The following is a 22,538-nucleotide window of genomic DNA, read 5'->3' on the forward strand; positions in this document are numbered from 1 at the left end:
GAGCTGCGGAGGAGGAGTAGAAGGAGGCACAGCTCCTCACTAGGGTGGGCTCGAGCCTCTCTCTGAAGATATGTGAGAGAAGGAAACAAAAACACATACCTACCCGAAACCGGGCCGTATAAAATACAGCAGATATCGTGACTTGCCACTCAGTATATCAGCAATGTTCAGAACTGTACAATAATATCATTGAAGATTGATGGTCTTTTTAATCCACTATCCAGAGTCAGGAACAGTTGAAGTTTGTCAATATCTCAAAAGATGGTCTTAAATCAAGATGACTGCAGGTCTCAATCTCAAACGAATGAGGGAAATGGCACCATCTAATTAGATGTTTTTTAGGGTGGAGGATGGTTTAAGAGAACGGATGTGGCATAAATACTGATACACAAGCGTGGGGGGAGTTGAGATAAAGGTATGTGTGTTGTAGACATTAGCTATGGGAAAGATTTGTGCTCAAGAGTCCAATGGATAAATCTTAATAAAATAAATGAAGTGGAAAATAGTTTGTTCCTATGGAGGGCAGAATAATGTCCCCTGGATGGGTTTAGGCTTTCAACCACCATTCCTGGGTGAATAACTGAAATATGCCCGTCTTAAAATCCAGTTGCTATACATAGCCAAAAGGAAAATACCATAAGTGTGTGTGTGTGTGTGTGTGTGTGTGTGTGTGTGTGTGTGTGTGTGTCAGCCAAACTTTATTTTGACAGATGGTAGCCATTACCATTCAGTGACACTTCCTTGATTTGGAGATCACACAGGAATGCATCATGCATTTTGAATGAGTTTTCACGTGATTAGTCAGTCATTTTCAATGACGACCTCAATGTTTCAGCATCAACAGGATGCACACCGCTAACAAAGAGTGCAGGGCAAACAGATAGTAGGAACAATCGAACGGTCCGCGAAGAGGCTGTTTTAGCTTAAATCTGCAATAGACTAGTGTATATCAATCCCGAAAGAAAACAGAACATTACTTCAAAAAGTAGGACCTTTCTTCTTTGGAGAGACTGAAGATAGCTGTTACATTAGTGGTTGAACAGACTTTTTTTCAGAAGTGTTGTGCTAAGCTACCATCTTTAACCCTGATCTTGTTAACCATCAGGCCAAATTTATTGCAAAGTCTGAGATATTCCACATGTATTAACTCGAGTTGTTAAAGCGATGAAGATATCTGCAGTTGAAAAAAAATGGTCTGTTTCTGTTTAAAAGGCTTTTCCATGTCCCACCAGGCCCCCTTCTCCCTGCTCTCCTTTTGCCGAAGGCCCAGTTAAATTGGCACAGATTCCACCCAGCTCACAACCAGAATCGCTGCCTAAGTGTTTCCACCTCACTTGCCCAACGATGGCCTTACAGTAGCACAGAAAACACAGAGGGGAAAGTCAACCATGCTACAATAGGCCGCCTGACACACAATGTAAAAGAGCAGCCTTGCAACACATGTACAACCTTATGTGCCTTCTTCTGGCAGACGTTCACATAGCGTACAGTACACAGCGATCATAGAGGGTTTGTGAAATGGACTCTGTACAATCTGACTCAGCCTAAAAGGATTCTTAAATTTTTTTATTTAAGCCTCTTCACAGATGGCACATTCGTTTGTTTGTGTAGCAATAGCAGAGCGGACGTGATGCTGCTGGCTAGTCGGTGGCTCACTCTTCCTGCATGGTCTCTGAAGTGTTGAGACTTCCCAAAGCACATTCCTCTCGGAGAGAGAGAGAGAGAGAGAGAGAGAGAGAGAGAGAGAGAGAGTAAGATAGAGCGAGAGAAAGAGACATGGAATTGAGCAAGTACTCAGGAATTCCAAGTTTGCTCCTCAGGTAGAAAAGTAAAAGTCATCCTTAATAACGGAATTCCCTTTGAGTTCAAAGCCATGCAAAACTGTGTTTCCCATACTGAGATGACAAATGTAGGATTATTTATAAGGATCACTTGAGCTGGATGGTGGCCCACCCAATGCTTAAGCTTCGAAATTACCCTTCCGTCAGAAGTTGTTCTCCAAAGGCAATCTTTACTATATTCATGCGACCACAAAACACTGTGTACTGGTCTTCAAACACCTCCTCCACTCAGGACAAAAGGGTTATTTCTAATAGTCACATTCGGTTGCTTTGCAGATAGTGTAACGCATGACTCTGCCAACAAACGGGCCTTGTAAACAATATGGAGGAGTATTTTTTGTGTATGCTTGGCCTCAACAAGTCTTTTGGTCTATTTTGGTCATGCGCTACAGGATTTGTAAGTATTCTCACAGCGGTTATAGTAAACCAGTGTGACTAATGGAAGATAAAGTAAGTGTGTATGTGTGTAGAGGGGCTGCAGAGCTGAATGGTAGCTGATGGCGTGTAAAAAACAAGGCACTGAATACAGACAGAACAAAAACGAATAGTTTGAATACATCAAGAGATTGGAGTTTGCATTCTGTGTAGTTTTATGAATGTTACACCGATCACAGAGTCGCAATTCAGAAGCGCAAGCCACTTTATCAAATGTGTAGACTTTGATTCTGTGACTAATGGTACAATAGCTGGGAGCGTTAAAAACATGTAACAGACAGGTAAAACGTAACTCCCTTTTTAATTATGTGTGGTATTTACAGTGACAGTAGACATGGGTTTGTCCCTTATCAAACAGACAACAAAAGGGAAAGAGGAGGGGAGTCAAAGCGAAAACACAAGAGATAACTGTTGTTTATCAGATTGTTCCACGGAGAATAATCCTCTCAATAAAACCATATCAAAACAACCAAAAGACAGGGCTGTCTGTTTAAGCAGCGAGAAGCTTGTAAGAAATATCCCAGTAATAATTAAAATCACTATTATATCAGGAAGCAACTTCCTGATAAGGATTATCATGTGGGATTTAGATTGGTGGCATGTACCAGCGGTAATTCCATCACCAACCTTTGGTGTTGTCTCAAATTAAATCTGCCGATCTATGGTTGGAGGCAAACACAACATTCTGATACATTTCCGCTCAGGATGAGTGGAATAACTGAAAAGTGTCAATCGTATGCAAATTGGACAAAGCCTTCCACTAGGGATGTGCATCTTTCCCTTTGAAGACGATTCTATACGTACACTACATGACCAAAAGTATGTGGACATCTGCTCGCCGAATATCTCATTCCAAAATTCTGGGCATTAATATGGATTAGGTACCCCCTTTGCTGCAATAACAGCCTCCCCTCTTCTGGGAAGGCATTCCACTAGATGTTGGAACATTGCTGAGGGGACTTAATTCCATTCAGCCACAAGAGCATTAGTGTGGCCGGGCACTGAGGTTGGGTGATTAGGCCTGGCTCGCAGACGCCGTTCCAATTCATCCCAAAGGTGTTCGATGGGGTTGAGGTCAGGGCTCTGTGTAGGCCAGTCAAGTTCTTCCACACCAATGTCGACAAACCATCTCTGTATGGACCTTGCTTTGTACACTGGGGCATTGTCATGCTGAAACAGGAAAGGGCCTTCCCCAAACTGTTGCCACAAAGTTGGAAGCACAGAATTGTCTAGAATGTCATTGTATGCTGTCACGTTAAGATTTCCCTTCACTGGAACCAAGGGACCTAGCCCAAACCATGAAAAAACAGCCCCAGACCATTATTCCTCCTCCACCAAACTTTACAGTTGGCACTATGCATTCGGGCAGGTTTTGTTCTCCTGGCATCCGCCAAACCCAGATATCCTCTATTGGACTGCCAGATGGTGAAGCGTAATTCAATACTCCAGAAAAAGTGTTTCCACTGCTCCAGAGTCCAATGGCAGTGAGCTTTACACCACTCCAGCCAATGCTTGGCATTGCAATGGAAACCCATTTCATGAAGCTCCCGACAAACAGTTATTGTGCTGACATTGCTTCCAGAGGCAGTTTGGAACTCGGTAGTGAGTGTTGCAACCAGGGACAGACGATTGTTACGCGCGTCAGCACTCGGCGGTCCCGTTCTGTGAGCTTGTGTGGCCTACCACTTTGCGGCTGTGCCGTTGTTGCTCCTAGACGATTTCACTTCATAATAAAAGCCCTTACAGTTGAACGGGGCAGCATAGGGAATAAAAATAAATGTTTTATTGCATGGTGCAAGACTGAATGCAATTCATTGATTATTGAATGTTATGATGGACACAGCTTTGTAGAACCAAAACACAGCCCCTCCTCAACAAACTGGAACTCGAGAACTAATCCTTTGCGGTGCTGCAGTTCGCGAACGATATTGTGTTATTACCCTCATGCAATGTTTTACGCCAAGTCTTTCATAATCTAGTCCACAACTAGACCTTGTTTGAAATGTATCATAAATAATTTAGTTTCTACGCCTAGCAATCAACAAATGGACATTGTTTAAAGCACACTTGAACAACTCTGTCACAAATGACAGCTCTAATAAGCCCCTTGTAGTGAATGACATGTGAATGAGAAGCTTGTATAATCATGACTCTTTCGAGTTTTCAGTTCATCGTTCGCCGATAGGGGTCCTGCGTGCTCTGGGCGTTACTGACTGAAATGAACGAAATTAGTTGAAACATTCATTCTTTTGACTGAACGAGTTGAAGAGATCTGAATCAGTAAAAACAGCTGAACTTCCCATCACTACTGTGTGTGTGTGTGTGTGTGTGTGTGTGTGTGTGTGTGTGTGTGTGTGTGTGTGTGTGTGTATGTGTGTGTGTGTGTGTGTGTGTGCGTAAATTATGTATGTGGTGTATACTATGTAGGCACCTGGGCTGAGCCATAAGGGAGACTAGGCATCTACCACACTCACTACCAGATGTTTTTGGTCCCCCCCCACTTTGAGTTCTGAAAACACCACCACCCACTAATTAACGTGCCATTTTTGCAGATGAAGTGTTTGAGCTAGTAAGGTATCAATATTTACTGTTTACAAATGAACTATGACATTTCACCCCCGTTCCAAAATCGAAGGGTTTTGTCCATTTGGAAGTTTTCACATAGTGATCTTCTCGTCTATCACTTCGGCCATGCAGTGCACCTCTCAAAAGTGATTGTGGTCCTCGTTATGAAATTATCAACTTTACCTTGTATGTCGAAATATTACCATATACACTAATTGTTTAAAGCAAAATTACCACAAAATTACCATATACACTGATTGTTTAAAGCAAAATTACCAAAACTATTGCTGATGGTAACCTCGAATAATCAAAATGAAATCTATCTGTAAGCTCCGTTCAGCAGGTATAGCCAGATGAGTGTTGTCTCCTGTAGCGTACTTTTAATCCGGCAAAACACATTTTCAACATAGATAACAATAACCTAGCAAATGACATAGGTTGTCACTCAACTAATAAAGCCTATTATCACAAAATCCATGTAGCATTAGAATGCTGAAGGTGCCGTGCAGATGTGCAAGATCAGGAACAAACTGCCTGCCTCGCGTTGGTCAGCGCGCGAAGCTGGGCACAGTGCACATTTTGACTAGGCTACTGATATTGCCTGGGGTTGTCCGGCATGCAAAATGACTTGTTGATCAATGACTGTCAACAGTTGTCGCAGAAGATGAGAGGCATTTTCGGAAAGTTAGACAGAATGTAATATGAGCAACAACAAAAATGTGAACCAGCTATTTGTAACGTTTGAATCAATTTTCTGACAGACTCATGCTACATTTGGTTAGGTTTGGGGTCCCAGGACTGCACTTGTGTCTTCATCATTTGAATCGGGGTGGATGTGTATCGGTGAATCATTATATCCCTAGCTTCCTCTCAGATCCATTTCAACAATGTATCTGTGTGTTCTGTAGGTTGATGATGGTATGGAAAGGAGACATGACAGAGCTATGATTCATCAGCTGCTATGTTATGTTAGATTAAGACTGTTAGGCAGTAAGGTCCAGGTCACCGGTGTAAACTGGTTTAATAAGAAATTAATGTCACTGCAGCCCTTCCAGCAACTGTTACATTTAATTGTCTCGATGCAATGCTTCCATTTTAATTTCATATCTATTTTATGTCCATCGGAATTAACATGCCTGGTCCACAATAGGTTCAAAATATCGATTAGAGAAAAAAAATCCTCTAGCAAATTCCTGCTCATGTTATCGATGTACAAAAGATAACACTGCTATAGAAGAGCTTCAGGCAGGTTTCCAAAGCCCAACGTTTGCTTTTGATCCCAATTCGATCCCAAGTCTTTAACTGAGATCCAAGTAAGTATTTTTACATAGCGTATGTAAATAATTTAGAATCTCTCTAGACATTTCTTGTGATGTGTTTGCCCAGCTACATTGATATTTGCAGTTATTTGGCAGAATATGTCAGCACATGTCACGTCCTGACCAGTAAAAGGGGTTATTTGTTATAGTAGTTTGGTCAGGGCGTGGCAGGGGGTGTTTGTTTTGTGGGTTTCGGGGTTTTGATGTGTGTTCTATATTTTCTATTTCTATGTTCATTCTATGTTCCCTATCTATGTTTTGGCCTGGTATGGCTCTCAATCAGGGACAGCTGTACTTTGTTGTCGCTGATTGGGAGCCATACTTAGGTAGCCCTTTTTCCACCTGTCTGGTGTGGGAAGTTGTTTTTGCATTGCTGTGAGAAGCCTGTGAAACTGTTCGTTCGTTGTGTTGCTTCTTGTTTTGGTTTTTGCTGGTTCACTGTTTATATTAAAATATGATGAACCCAACGCACGCTGCGCCTTGGTCTCATTCCAACAACGGACGTTACAGCACATCTTCTTGTTCAAAAAGTGCCAGCTTCCCTGCGTTAACCCTTCACCCAATGCCAGAAACACACACCTAAACTAGCATTGGAATTCTATTCAGAAAACAAATTGTTATTGCCAACCACTTTCTGAACAGAGCACAGAATGAGCAGAGCTGTTTAAATGGGGTTTTACATAATGTTTCAAGCAGCAACAGGAGGGCATCTGAATCCCCCACATGTTGTGTTTGGAGAGGTAAAGGGGACACACAACCGACAGGTTCTGTGGCGGGTATTACACCCACACTCTCTCTTCTGGTTTGATTAATGCTACGCCAGCCTCTCTGCTCATCACCTAATAGTGGGCTGGTATTGTGACAACTAGATAATGGCTGCTAGTTCGACTTGCCATGGCGTACAGAGCAGTAGTCGTTTTCGTAAGGCATCGTGATATTTAGACGTTCTGTGGCAGGCCCTAATCTTTCTAGCATTTGATGATGTTAAAATGCCTTCGGAATTAGCCTTTTCTGAGTCGACTCGGCTGGAAGCACAACATGACATGTGCTTTGTTTAATGGCTGCAGAAAAGGCTGACATTTATCACAATACGCAATAGAAAAGTTTGTATTGCGGAAGAACATGGCATAACCTGCTCAGTAAGAGTTTAAATATAAGTGAAAAGAGTAGGCACTTTGCTAGGATCGCCTAGCAAAGTGGAAATCCATATATCTCTTGAAAAACATCAGATTAATGTATGCAAATAAAAGCAGTTAGAATTCTGTTTTCTTCTTCAAGGAGACAGACCAGTGTCAATACAAAATGCCAAATCCCTGTTAATTGTTTGTGTGGCCATGTGTTCTGTCTAAAGGAAACAACAATTATTTTGCAATACATTTTCCTCCTTTCGGTGATAGAACAACCACATTTTACAGTAATACCAAATACTGTACAAAAGCATCACCATATGGATCCCAGATATGGACCCCATCACCCTCTTAATTTGGGTGCCTGTATGAACTCACACATTCTTTTTTTACCTGTGAACAGTTTGGTGATGACCTTGTTTTGGCGGCGTGCTGAGCAGATGAGGAGGAGCCAGGGTGGGAGGTACTCGTGGTGGCTGGCCAGGAGCTCAGCGATGGTCCTGGGGGTGCCTGAGCCTGAAGACCTCTGTTCTCCCTCACCCAGCTGACAGCCTTCGTCGATGGAGTCAACCAGGAGGAAGAGGGCCTGCTGAGGTGGCTTGGCACTCAAGAGTGGGAGGAGAACACACCTTTAGGGCAAGAGAGAAGAGGAGAGAGACTTAGAACTCTCTCTGTGCACCTAACGCTTTCCACCCCAAGCTGATGCTGTTGAAGAGAGGTGAGGATCATTGCCGACGTACATCAACAAAAATAGATTTAATGTCGGTCTAAGTCACAAGTTTGACTGTATCTTAGAAACTGTCTCTCTATCCACAGTTCAGCTTTCAGGCCCTTGACAGGCCTTCACAGTGCAAATGCACATCTTTAGGGAATTGAAACCTGCAGTTATAGATAACAGGTGACACCCCCCCCCCCCAAACACTTCTGAAGAAAATCCTGGGGGAAAACACTGGACTGTATGTACTGCATATAGACTGTATCCTAAATATTTGTTCTTAGCCGGGAGATGAAATAACAGAATTTGAACAGAATTTCAATTGAAAACAGACAGAGCAGGTCCATATTAATCAAATGAAGATGTGACAGCTTACAAGGCCGACGACTGTCTGGAATAGCCAGGAAAATCTTTTGAAAATCATTAAAAAAATCGCTGTCTGTGTTTGAGCCTACACACCCAAAAAAACAGCCTCAATACACTGTAAATAATGTATAGTATTAAACCACATCAATCCTGGTCTATACTCACAAACCCAAGGGTTTAAATGCTGCATTAACCTTGAAATAACATGAGCGTGCAAGACAAAGGGAAAAGTGAAGACCCCATTTGCTAATGTGTATTATGACTACGTACATAAATGCCATGAAGCCAGCATTGTATCTGTCCCGTTTTATTTTCCCAACCTGCATGCTTGTGCTGGCAAAACGTCTGTGCCTGTGTACAGTACAGAGCTGCTACCCCCAGCCTGATTCCAGTCTTGAGACATTTTCTTTTGCTGTTGTAAATTACCACCACCGCTAAAACAGCGCTTAGTTATGCATGCCCTCGCTGATCAAATTGGAGCCTTTTAAACATTACTTTTAGTCAGACTGCAATTCCAATGCAAGGGCTCAGCAAACACTTTCCAGCCAAACCTCCCCTCCAAACCTCTATTTTCCAACAGCTCAATTTCTCAAGTGCAAGAAAAGGAGGGTAGTGCGCAGTCATCAACCTGCAAGCTCCATCATTACATCGCTCCATCCCAGAGAAACATGGCCGATTGCTCTTTCTGACGGCTGCTGCCCCACATCGAATCTGTAGCACAGACAGGAAAACCAGCCAAGAGGAATGCCAATCTGCAGAGTTTGTGTACTGCAAACAACTACAGCAATGCCGCCTGCAGACAAACAAATTCACAGAGACAGCAATGCGGGCCTTGTAATGAGACAAAAAGCTATTATTTTCCTTACAATCAACTGCTTTTATAACTGTTGATAACTGACTTTCCTGCGGGAAGAAGACAGGGGCTTGAAATGAGCACAACAATGGGCTGGCTGCCAGACTAACGTCCAAAGAACCGCAGCCAATGATGAGTGTATTTGTGACGCACCCTTTGCCTCGTACGTTAACACTTACTATTTTGGTTGTTCTTATTCCGTCCTCGACATACGTAAATAGCGGAGACCAATTATCATTTAGAGAAAGAAAGAGAATGTGAAATGTCCCTAATGCACCCGCCATCTGTTGTGCTGCAGTCCCCATCTTCCACGGCCCGGCCACATTGTGCAACGTGGGCTTCGCTTTGAAGTTTCAGTGAAGATGTTTAGGCCGACAGGCAGCACTGGGCACCTTGCTCACGTCTTACACATTTACTGCAACACTTTTATGGAGTGGGGGCTGAGCCTGAAATTTCCTTCATCATGCAATGGCGCAGGGAGACTGTGGCTCAGGTCCAATATACTGTGCATGTCCGGCCATGACACCATTCTATTAATGGAAAAGAACAGCAGGTGGGTCAACTACTCACTGCAGAGACCCCATTGAAAAGCAATAGCGACTAGCACAGGGCCCACTGGATACCTGAACGAGACTCTTTTAATTAAGAAAATGAAGATTTCTTCATTTAAAGATTCCATTTAGAGAAAAAGCCTGCTCAGCTTCTTTGCCTTAGTCAGGAGAGCTTAGCAGAAAAAGACTGCATGACAACAGCTGACTCATGGCCCAATCAGGGGGTGGGGAAAGAAAAAGCAACCAGCTCCCAATCTGGAAAATGCATATTACTAATTTATACATAAAGCATGGTGTAATTCCAATCATATTCTCCTAACAAATCAACCTGATAGAGACAATGTGAGGGGTTCTGCTGGGAGCAATGTGGATTCTGAGAATTTAGTAAAATGGCAGCCATGACACAGCAAGCGCTGTTACCCCATTGCATTAGCAATTCTCTAACTTCCTCCAAAATCAGTAAGGAACTCATTTTATTCCTTCTTGGATTGAGTGATTTCACAGACATACATTGACGGTACATGTTTCTCAGCCTGTCATTGGTCAAGGACAGCAAAAACAAAACCAACAAGAAGTTGTGCAACAAAAATGTATGTAAGCGGTTACAAAGAGACTTCAGAGTGCTTCATGAAAAACTAAGCACTTTTCACACCGAACATATGCCACATTTATGCAGAGGTGAATTGGTAACATGCCAACTACGCTGGAATGAAAAATGCTAGCATTTTGTCAAAGAGGAGTAAAGTACAGCAAAGCGTTTATAAAGTGATGGGGCTCTCAGACATGTCAGCATAACACAATGTGAACTGGTGCTGCAGAACAAAGTAAAACCATGTCAAAAAGCTCAAACAACTGCATCTCCACAACCCACAAGCCTCTGCAAGAATATATTTTTTTTCTTTTTACATTTTCTGATAAACTGGCATAAAGCTATTCGGCCCACACTTCATATCTCCATGGGCTCCCCCCTCCTCCCTGCAGTAGCGAGGAGTAATGGATTGGTCGACTGGATTTACTGAATGTGTGCTTTTGAACAAAGCATTTTCTGAATTGCAGCGTACTGTTTTTCTCAGGGGGAAAAAGTATGTATAAATGGTGTAAATCCTACTAAATTCAGCAAAAAAAGAAAATGTCCCTTTTTCAGGACCCTGTCTTTCAAAGACAATTCATAAAAATCAAAATAACTTCACAGATCTTCATTGTAAAGGGTTTAAACACTGTTTCCCATGCTTTTTCAATGAACCATAAACAATTAATGAACATGCGCCTGTGGAACGGTCGTTAAGACACAAACAGCTTACAGACGGTAGGCAATTAATGTCACAGTTATGAAAACTTAGGACACTAAAGAGGCCTTTCTACTGACTCTGAAAAACACCAAAAGAAAGATGCCCAGGGTCCCTGCTCATCTGCGTGAACGTGCCTTAGGCATGCTGCAAGGAGGCATGAGGACTGCAGATGTGGCCAGGGCAATCAATTGCAATGTTCGTACTGTGAGACGCCTAAGACAGCGCTACAGGGAGACATGACGACAGCTGATCGTCCTCGCAGTGTTAGACCACGTGTAACAACACCTGCACAGGATTGGTACATCCAAACATCACACCTGCGGGACAGGTACAAGATGGCAACAACAACTGCCCGAGTTACACCAGGAACGAACAATCCCTCCATCAGTGCTCAGACTGTCCGTAATAGGCTGAGAGAGGCTGTACTGAGGGCTTGTAGGCCTGTTTTAAGGCAGGTCCTCACCAGACATTACTGGCAACAATGTCGCCTAGGGGCACAAACCCACCATTGCTGGACCAGACAGGACTGGCAAAAAGTGCTCTTCACTGACAATTCACAGTTTTGTCTCACCGGGGGTGATGGTCGGATTTGCGTTTATTGTCGAAGGAATGAGCATTACACCGAGGCCTGTACTCTGGAGCGGGATCGATTTGGAGGTGGAGGATCCATCATGGTCTGGGGCGGTGTGTCACAGCATCATTGGACTGAGCTTGTTGTCATTGCAGGCAATCTCAATGCTGTGCGTTAAGGGAAGACATGCTCCTCTCTCATGTGGTACCCTTCCTGCAGGCTCATCCTGACCTGACCCTCCAGCATGACAATGCCACCAGCCATACTGCTCATTCTGTGCATGGCAAATCTGGTGCAGTCCATGAGCAGGAGATGCACTGCAGTACTTAATGCAGCTGGTGGCCACACCAGATACTGACTGTTACTTTTGATTTTGACCCCCCCTTTGTTCAGGGACAAATTATTCAATTTCTGTTAGTCACATGTCTGTGGAACATGTTCAGTTTATGTCTCAGTTGTTGAATCTTGTTAACTTCTTTGGGATAGGTGGCAGTATTTTCACGGCCAGATAAAAAAAACGTACCCGATTTAATCTGGTTACTACTCCTGCCCAGAAACTAGAATATGCATATAATTAGTAGATTTGGATAGAAAACACTCTAAAGTTTCTAAAACTGTTTGAATGGTGTCTGTGAGTATAACAGAACTCATATGGCAGGCCAAAACCTGAGAAGATTCCATACAGGAAGTGCCCTGTCTGACAATTTGTTGTCCTTCTGTTGCATCTCTATCGAAAATACAGCATCTGTGCTGTAACGTGACATTTTCTAAGGCTTCCATTGGCTCTCTAAAGCCGCCAGAAAGTGGAATGGGGTGTCTGCTGTCTCTGGGCGAAGAACAGCAGGATAATTTGTAAGTGGTCAGCCTGGGGACAGTGACACTGGAGATGCGGGGTCACGAGACTACTCCATTCTTTTCTTTCAGCCTTTGAATGAATACAACATTGCCCGGTTGGAATATTATCGCTATTTTACGAGAAAAATAGCATAAAAATGTATTTTAAACAGCGTTTGACATGCTTCTAAGTACGGTAATGGAATATCTTGAATTTTTTTGGTCACGAAATGCGCTCGTGCGTCACCCTTCAGATAGTGACCTGAACGCACGAACAAAACGGCGCTATTTGAATATAACTATGGATTATATGGAACCAAAACAGCATTTGTTGTTGAAGTAGAAGTCCTGGGAGTGCATTCTGACGAAGAACAGCAAAGGTAATTACATTTTTCTAATAGTAATTCTGAGTTAAGGTTGTCCCAAACTTGGTGTGTGTCAAAATAGCTAGCCGTGATGGCCGAGCTATGTACTCAGAATATTGCAAAATGTGCTTTCGCCGAAAAGCTATTTTAAAATCTGACACCGCGATTGCATAAAGGAGTTCTGTATCTATAATTCTTAAAATACTTATGTATTTTGTGAACGTTTATCATGAGTAATTTAGTAAATTCATCGGAAGTTTTCGGTGGGTATGCTAGTTCTGAACATCACATGCTAATGTAAAAAGCTGTTTTTTGATATAAATATGAACTTGATTGAACAAAACATGCATGTATTGTATAACATAATGTCCTAGGAGAGTCATCTGATGAAGATCATCAAAGGTTAGTGCTGCATTTAGCTGTGGTTTGGGTTTATGTGACATATATGCTTGCTTGGAAAATGGCTGTGTGATTATTTGTGTCTATGTACTCTCCTAACATAATCTAATGTTTTGCTTTCGCTGTAAAGCCTTTTTGAAATCGGACAATGTGGTTAGATTAACGAGAGTCTTATCTTTTAAAATGGTGTAAAATAGTTGATTGTTTGAGAAAATTGAATCGTGGTATTTTAGTTGGTTTTGTATTTCGTGCCGTGCGATGCCATTGGCAGTTGGCTTGGGTTTCCGCAGGCGGAACGGGGTTCCGCTAGCGGAACGTCTGTCCTCAACAGGTTAAGTTCATACAAATATTTACTAGAGGTTGACCGATTATGATTTTTCAACGCCGATACTGATTATTGGAGGACCAAAAACAGCCGCTGTGTAACGGTTGTCGTCGGGGATAGAGGACCAAAACGCAGCAGGAATGTGGATGCTCATCTTGTTAATTTATTTTAAATCAAGAGAACACCAAAATAACAAAATGAAGAACTCACGAACAACAAAACAGTCTTGTCAGGCACACTCAGCAAAACAAGAAACAATCTCCCACAAACACTAAACCAAACACATACCCATATATAGGACTCTCAATCAGAGGCAACGAGAAAACACCTGCCTCCAATTGAGAGTCCAACCCCAATAAACTAGACATAGAAATACAAAAGACTAGAGACCACATAGAAATACAAACATAGAACATTACCCAAAAACCCGGAAATAATAAATCAAACGCCCTACTAAATAAACCACCACCCCGAACCACATAAAACAAATACCCTCTGCCATGTCCTAACCAAACTACAATAACAAATAACCCTTATACTGGTCAGGACGTGACACGCTGCCGATTAATTGGACGATTTTTTTATTTATTTGTAATAATGACAATTACAACAATACTGAATGAACACTTATTTTAACTTAATATAATACATCAATAAAATCAATTTAGCCTCAAATAAATAATGAAACATGTTCAATTTGGTTTAAATAATGCAAAAACAAAGTGTTGGAGAAGAAAGTAAAAGTGCAATATGTGCCATGTAAGAAAGCTGACGTTTAAGTGCCTTGCTCAAAACATGAGAACATATGAAAGCTGGTGGTTCCTTTTAACATGAGTCTTCAATATTCCCAGGTAAGAAGTTTTAGGTTGTAGTTATTATAGGAATTATAGGACTATTTCTCTCTATACGATTTGTATTTCATATACCTTTGACTATTGGATGTTTTTATAGGCACTTTAGTATTGCCAGTGTAACAGTATAGCTTCCGTCCCTCTCCTCGCTCCTACCTGGGCTCGAACCAGGAACACATCGACAACAGCCACCCTCGAAGCAGCGTTACCCATGTAGAGCAAGGGGAACAACTACTCCAAGTCTCAGAGCGAGTGACGTTTGAAATGCTATTAGCGCGCACCCGCTAACTAGCTAGCCATTTCACATTGGTTACACCAGCCTAATCTTGGGAGTTGACAGGCTTGAAGTCATAAACAGCGCAATGCATTGCGAAGCGCTGCTGGCAAAATGCACGAAAGTGCTGTTTGAATGAATGCTTACGAGCCTGCTGGTGTCTACCACCGCTCAGTCAGACTGCTCTATCAAATCATAGACTTAATTATAATATAATAAACACACAGAAATACGAGCCATAGGTCATTAATATGGTCGAATCCGGAAACTATCATCTCGAAAACAAAACATTCATTTTTTTCAGTGAAATAAGGAACCGTTCTGTATTATATCTAACGGGTGGCATCCCTAAGTCTAAATATTCCTGTTACATTGCACAACCTTCAATGATATGTCATAATTACGTAAAATTCTGGCAAATTAGTTCGAAACGAGCCAGGCAATGAACGCAAGAGCAGTGACACAATTTCATGTTAGCAGGCAATATTAACTAAATATGCAGGTTTAAAAATACACTGCTCAAAAAAATAAAGGGAACACTTAAACAACACAATGTAACTCCAAGTCAATCACACTTCTGTGAAATCAAACTGTCCACTTAGGAAGCAACACTGATTGACAATAAATTTCACATGCTGTTGTGCAAATGGAATAGACAACAGGTGGAAATTATAGGCAATTAGCAAGACACCCCCAATAAAGGAGTGGTTCTGCAGGTGGTGACCACAGACCACTTCTCAGTTCCTATGCTTCCTGGCTGATGTTTTGGTCACTTTTGAAAGTTGGCGGTGCTTTCACTCTAGTGGTAGCATGAGACGGAGTCTACAACCCACACAAGTGGCCCAGGTAGTGCAGCTCATCCAGGATGGCACATCAATGCGAGCTGTGGTAAGAAGGTTTGCTGTGTCTGTCAGCGTAGTGTCCAGAGCATGGAGGCGCTACCAGGAGACAGGCCAGTACATCAGGAGACGTGGAGGAGGCCGTAGGAGGGCAACAACCCAGGAGCAGGACCGCTACCTCCGCCTTTGTGCAAGGAGGAGCAGGAGGAGCACTGCCAGAGCCCTGCAAAATGACCTCCAGCAGGCCACAAATGTGCATGTGTCTGCTCAAACGGTCAGAAACAGACTCCATGAGGGTGGTATGAGGGCCCGACGTCCACAGGTGGGGGTTGTGCTTACAGCCCAACACCGTGCAGGACGTTTGGCATTTGCCAGAGAACACCAAGATTGGCAAATTCGCCACTGGCGTCCTATGCTCTTCACAGATGAAAGCAGGTTCACACTGAGCACATGTGACAGACGTGACAGAGTCTGGAGACGCCGTGGAGAACGTTCTGCTGCCTGCAACATCCTCCAGCATGACCGGTTTGGCGGTGGGTCAGTCATGGTGTGGGGTGGCATTTCTTTGGGGGGCCGCACAGCCCTCCATGTGCTCGCCAGAGGTAGCCTGACTGCCATTAGGTACCGAGATGAGATCCTCAGACCCCTTGTGAGACCATATGCTGGTGCGGTTGGCCCTGGGTTCCTCCTAATGCAAGACAATGCTAGACCTCATGTGGCTGGAGTGTCAGCAGTTCCTGCAAGAGGAAGGCATTGATGCTATGGACTGGCCCGCCCGTTCCCCAGACCTGAATCCAATTAAGCACATCTGGGACATCATGTCTCGCTCCATCCACCAACGCCACGTTGCACCACAGACTGTCCAGGAGTTGGCGGATGCTTTAGTCCAGGTCTGGGAGGAGATCCCTCAGGAGACCATCCACCACCTCATCAGGAGCATGCTCAGGCATTGTAGAGAGGTCATACAGGCACGTGGAGGCCACACACACTACTGAGCCTCATTTTGACATGTTTTAAGGACATTACATCAAAGTTGGATCAGCCTGTAGTGTGGTTTTCCACTTTAATTTTGAGTGTGACTCCAAATCCAGACCTCCATGGGTTGATAAATTGGATTTCCATTGATTATTTTTGTGTGATTTTGTTGTCAGCACATTCAACTATGTAAAGTAAAAAGTATTTAATAAGATTATTTCATTCATTCAGATCTAGGATGTGTTATTTTTGTGTTCCCTTAATTTTTTGGAGCAGTGTATATATATATATATATCTATCGGCAAATCGGTGGCCAAAAATACCGATTACCGATTGTTATGAAAACTTGAAATCGGCCCTAATTAATCGGCCATTCCGATTAATCGGCCGACCTCTAATATTTACACATGTTAAGTTTGCTGAAAATAAACGCATTTGACAGTGAGAGGACGTTTTCTTTTTTGCTGACTTTACATCTAAAGCTGGGCGGACACTACTTGTTTTTAGCCCGATCTATGGGCTCCCGATCACATTCCGGCGCATTTTTGCAAATCATAGGAAATCAGAGCAAACCCAGCATAAAAAGTAACGCAGCAGCCAGTAAAGTGTGAGCACATACCCAATTTGCGAATGATGGCTGTCACGGGCTCCCGGGCACTCAACAGTCACTTACGGCGTTCCGATAATTTTCAAACATATTGAATACTGTATATTCGGCCTCAAATCAGCCATTATCACCAAGTGTGAGCAGTGCTCAGAGCAGGTGTGAGGCATGTCCCATCGTCAGCCATTCAGTCACTCAGAACTATAAAGGTTCTGAGTGACTGAATGGTGTCAATGTAAATGTGAGAGGTTCTCCAATCGGTAGGCCCAGTAGAACTGGCAAAAATGGTGCAGTGTATTTTAGCCTTTCGCATTAACTTGATTCAAGGTGCAAACAGCAAATTAGTTGGCTTACGGACAAAAAGCGGCATCTGGTAATGGATGTTGCAAAATAAAACAAAAATGTTCAGGCTTCCTAGAAAATGTAGTCTAGAGCTGTCTTATAAACAGTGCTCAATAGACAGCTCAGTTAATGCTAGATAGAGACAGAAGTGGCTAGCGTATACAATTAAATAACCTGCACAAAAGCAACTTATTTTGTACTTTGGACCAAGAAAACAAAACACGAGTTCAATTTGGCATAAACCGAAAATGTATTTAAATGGCTTAAAAGCAGAAAAAGTACACAATTTAAGATAGTTGAATGAACAAAAACAGGTTTAAGCCCTACACTAACCCCTGAACGCCCAGACAAGGTGTGCATTCCCCGGGTCAGATGGACAGTTATTCAACACTGTCAGTGGGATCTGAAATTTCATCCCTTCCAACTCCACGACCCCCTACGCCTTCTTCTATACCCCTGTTAAATTTGACTCTGGGACACGCTACACAGTACCCACATGCTAGATGTCTGACGAAGTCTGATGACGCAGACTGTCGGGAAAATGAGATGGTCTCCTGTATTTCACCCTGATGATGAAACACAAGAAAACATAGTGAGCCAGACAAAGCATAAGTAACTCCCCCTCCCATTCACTCTGGTCAGAACGAGACAGAAGAAGAAGGCTGATATGCTGCACGGCGTTGCAGGATTGACGTCCTCTGAGAGCACAGAAGATCAACCGCAGCGGGGGCTTTCATTTCACATCACTTAGCGACCTCCTAACGTGCGCAGGCAACAGCTCAGTTAACGTTTAACCCGTTCGTCATGCAAACACGCAAAGGGGATCTGATGCACATGTTTGGGCTTTTTAGTGCGATAACACCACCCTCCCATACCCACTGCCCCTGTATGCCAAGTCAAAGCGACGAGGACAGAGAGGCTGGCTCCAGAATGCTGAGTCATCGCGGCATCCTTTAAAAAGTGGCCTAATCTGCATTGAGTTTTTCTGCCGCCGAGTAACGCAAGAGGGGTGCGCAGCCTTTCATCTTCAATTAGCATCCTCTTTTTTCGCTCCAACTGCCGCTCTGCAATACCCAACGCCACTAGCAATTACTAATTGAAATGACTACAATAAGAGTAAATGTACTGGTACAACTTTACAATAAGTGTCCCTTATAATAATGTATTTCCATGGTGTGCAGGTACAGTGTTATCCTAGTGAAGGTAAACATTGTTTCATGGTACTTACCACTGTTGCACCTGTGGAATGCACAAATTCAAGAATTTGCCAATAAACTCAGAGTTGAGATGCATTTTTAGGATATATGATCATGACACAGGTTTGTGAGGTTAGGACAACCATGTGTGACTCACCACCTGGATTCGGTCTTATATAGCAAAATTTGAAATTGTGTTTTTTACATTGGATAAAAGTAGAGACTCAGAGCTACAAAATGGTGTATCATACACTGCATTTTTGAGGAACAATGGGAAAGTAATTCTGCTTTGAAAGTTGATAAACTTGTAAACTCACTTTTGAGAAAATGGCCTTTGAATGTTTTGGTATCTAGTGAAGAGCTCTTCTTTATCTACAACTATTCAGCATCGTTTACACCCTCTTAAGCTTTAGCCCCACCCATCTCGTTTTGCTCTCGGAGCGTTCAGAGCGCACACTTGGCGCTCAAGCCAATGATTTGTTAACCTGTTTAGGATAGGGGGCAGTATTTTCACGGCCGGATAAAAAACGTACCCGATTTAATCTGGTTATTACTCCTGCCCAGAAACTAGAATATGCATATAATTGTTTGATTTGGATAGAAAATACCCTAAAGTTTCTAAAACTGTTTGAATGGTGTCTATGACTATAACAGAACTCATATGGCAGGCCAAAACCTGAGAAGATTGCAACAGGAAGTGCCCTCTCTGACCATTTCTTGGCCTTCTATAGCCTCTTTATGGAAAATAGAGGATCTCTGCTGTAACGTGACATTTTCTAAGGCTCCCATAGGCTCTCAGAAGGCGCCAGAACGGGGAATGATGACTCTGCAGTCCCTGGCTGAAAAACAGTAGCGCATTTGGATAGTGGTCGATCTGAGAACAATGAAACGGGTGCGCGCGTGCACGTGAAGAGTCCATTTTACATTTTCAGTCTTTGAACGAAAACAACGTCACCCGGTCGGAATATTATCGCTATTTTACGAGAAAAATCGCATAAAAATTGATTTTAAACAGCGTTTGACATGCTTCGAGGTACGGTAATGGAATATTTGGAATTTTTTTGTCACGATATGCGCCGGCGCGTCACCCTTCGGATAGTGTCTTGAACGCAAGAACAAACGCAGCTATTTGGATATAACTATGGATTTTTTGGAACCAAACCAACATTTGTTGTTGAAGTAGAAGTCCTGGGAGTGCATTCTGACGAAGAACAGCAAAGGTAATCCAATTTTTCTTATAGTAAATCTGAGTTTGGTGAGTGCCAAACTTGGTGGGTGTCAAAATAGCTAGCCATGATGGCCGGGCTATCTACTCAGAATATTGCAAAATGTGCTTTCACCGAAAAGCTATTTTAAAATCGGACATAGCGATTGCATAAAGGAGTTCTGTATCTATAATTCTTAAAATAATTGTTATGTTTTTTGTGAACGTTTATCGTGAGTAATTTAGTAAATTCACCTGAAGTTTCGGTGGGTATGCTAGTTCTGAACGTCACATGCTAATGTAAAAAGCTGGTTTTTGATATAAATGTGAACTTGATTGAACAAAATATGCATGTATTGTATAACATAATGTCCTAGGAGTGTCATCTGATGAAGATCATCAAAGGTTAGGGCTGCATTTAGCTGTGGTTTTGGTTTTTGTGACATTATATGCTAGCTTGAAAAATGGGTGTCTAGATTATGTCAGGAGAGTACCCAGCCAGAAATAATCAATGTTTTGCTTTCGTTGTAAAGCATTTTTGAAATCGGACAATGTGGTTAGATAAAGGAGAGTCTTGTCTTTAAAATGGTGTAAAATAGTCATATGTTTGAAAAATTGAAGTTTGGGGATTTTTGAGGAGTTTGTAATTCGCGCCACGCCCTATCATTGGATATTGGAGCGGTGTTCCGCTAGCGGAACATCTAGATGTAAGAACATGAAAACAGCTAGCTAGCCAGGTAAACAATGAACCTAGCTAGGTAAACAAAGTGTAAGATCACACACATCACGTAACGTTCGCTAACGAGCCAGCCAGCTAACGTTAGCTAGTTAAGGGCTTGTAAGTAAGCATTTCACAGTAAGGTCTACACCTGTTGTATTCCGCGCATGTGACAAATAACACAATACATTTAAAAAAAGACGAGTTCGACATGATTACCAACACAGACTGACCAGCTCAAATAAACAGATGCATTCTACATGGTAGACCAAATCGAACTCCTCTCTCGGCATGTCCAGCCCACTCATTATCTCAGCCAATCATGGCTATGGGGAAAGTTGCTGTCTTTTTCTGTGGCTTAACCAACAAGGCTGGTAATTTAACAATTTTATTTGTATTTACAGATGGCATACAAGGTTGTTATTAAGGCATATTTTTATTTTATTTTACCTTTATTTAACTAGGCAAGTCAGTTTAAGAACAAATTCTTATTTTCAATGATGGCCTAGGAACAGTGGGATAACTGCCTTGTTCAGGGGTAGCAGGCATTATAGAAAAATAACAAAGGTTTTACAAACAATCTCTCAAGCACAAGCCCACGTGCTACTGAGTAGTCAGCATTGATTTATTTGCTTACTTTTATGAATACATCTTCCTGTCCAACACTTTTTTAGATGTTGAAATCAAGTGGCCTACCTGGTGAAGAAGATGCTTATTTCTCAATATGAGATTGTGTTGCCAATTGCGTCTTTCTATGCTCATTACACATTTAAAAAACAAAGACTAGACAGCTAACACTAACAGTCTGTGGCAAACATCCTGCCAGCGGTACGTGATACCGCAATGTCGTGCGTCACCAGTAGAGGTCGACCGTTTAATCGGAATGGCCGATTAATTAGGGCCGATTTCAAGTACACCTTTATTTAACTAGGCAAGTCAGTTAAGAACACATTCTTATTTTCAATGACGGCCTAGGAACGGTGGGTTAACTGCCTTGTTCAGGGGCAGTGCGACAGATTTTTACCTTGTCAGCTCGGGGATTCAATCTTGCAACCTTACAGTTAACTAGTCCAACGCTCTAACCACCTGCTTTACATTGCACTCCACGAGGAGCCTGCCTGTTACGCAAATGCAGTAAGAAGCCAAGGTAAGTTGCTAGCTAGCATTAAACTTATCTTATAAAAAACAATCAATCAATCAATCATAATCACTAGTTAACTACACATGGTTGATGATATTCCTAGTTTATCTAGCCTGTCCTGCGTTGCATATAATCGATGCGGTGCGCATTCGCGAAAAAGGACTGTCATTGCTCCAACGTGTACCTAACCATAAACATCAATGTCTTTCTTAAAATCAATACACAAGTATATATTTTTAAACCTGCATATTTAGCTAAAAGAAATCCAGGTTAGCAGGCAATATTAACCAGGTGAAATTGTGTCACTTCTCTTGCGTTCATTGCACGCAGAGTCAGGGTATATGCAACAGTTTGGGCCGCCTGGCTCGTTGCGAACTAATTTGCCAGAATTGTACGTAATTATGACATAACATAGACTTAGGGATGCCACCCGTTAGATAAAATACGTAACGGTTCCGTATTTCACTGAAAGAAAAAAACTTTTTGTTTTCAAGATCATAGTTTCCAGATTCGACCAAGGCTCGTATTTCTGTGTGTTTATTATATTATAATTAAGTCTATGATTTGATAGAGCAGTCTGACTGAGCGGTGGTAGGCACCAGCATGCTCGTAAGCATTCATTCAAACAGCACTTTCGTGCGTTTTGCCAGCAGCTCTTCGCAATGTTTCAAGCATTGCGCTGTTTATGACTTCAAGCCTATCAACTCCCGAGATTAGGCTGGTGTAACCGATGTGAAATGGCTAGCTAGTTAGCGGGTTGCGCGCTAATAGCGTTTCAAATGTCACTCGCTCTGAGACTTGGAGTAGTTGTTCCCCTTGCTCTGCATGGGTAACGCTGT

General features: G+C 42.5%; 1 protein-coding gene across 3 annotated transcripts in view; it reads right to left on the minus strand.

Moving 5' to 3' along the window:
* Positions 1 to 22,538, minus strand: part of LOC106611627 (ankyrin repeat domain-containing protein 50) — a 53,146-nt gene that overhangs the window by 16,760 nt on the left and 13,848 nt on the right. For all 3 annotated transcript variants that reach the window (XM_014212032.3, XM_014212031.3, XM_014212029.3), the window contains exon 3: positions 7,681 to 7,916. In XM_014212032.3, the coding sequence (XP_014067507.1) occupies positions 7,681 to 7,916 (236 nt within the window). The remainder of the gene's footprint in view (positions 1 to 7,680; positions 7,917 to 22,538) is intronic.

The sequence above is a fragment of the Salmo salar genome, chromosome 09 (assembly GCF_965601325.2).
Source record: "Salmo salar chromosome 09, fSalSal1, whole genome shotgun sequence".
Lineage (NCBI taxonomy): Eukaryota > Metazoa > Chordata > Actinopteri > Salmoniformes > Salmonidae > Salmo > Salmo salar.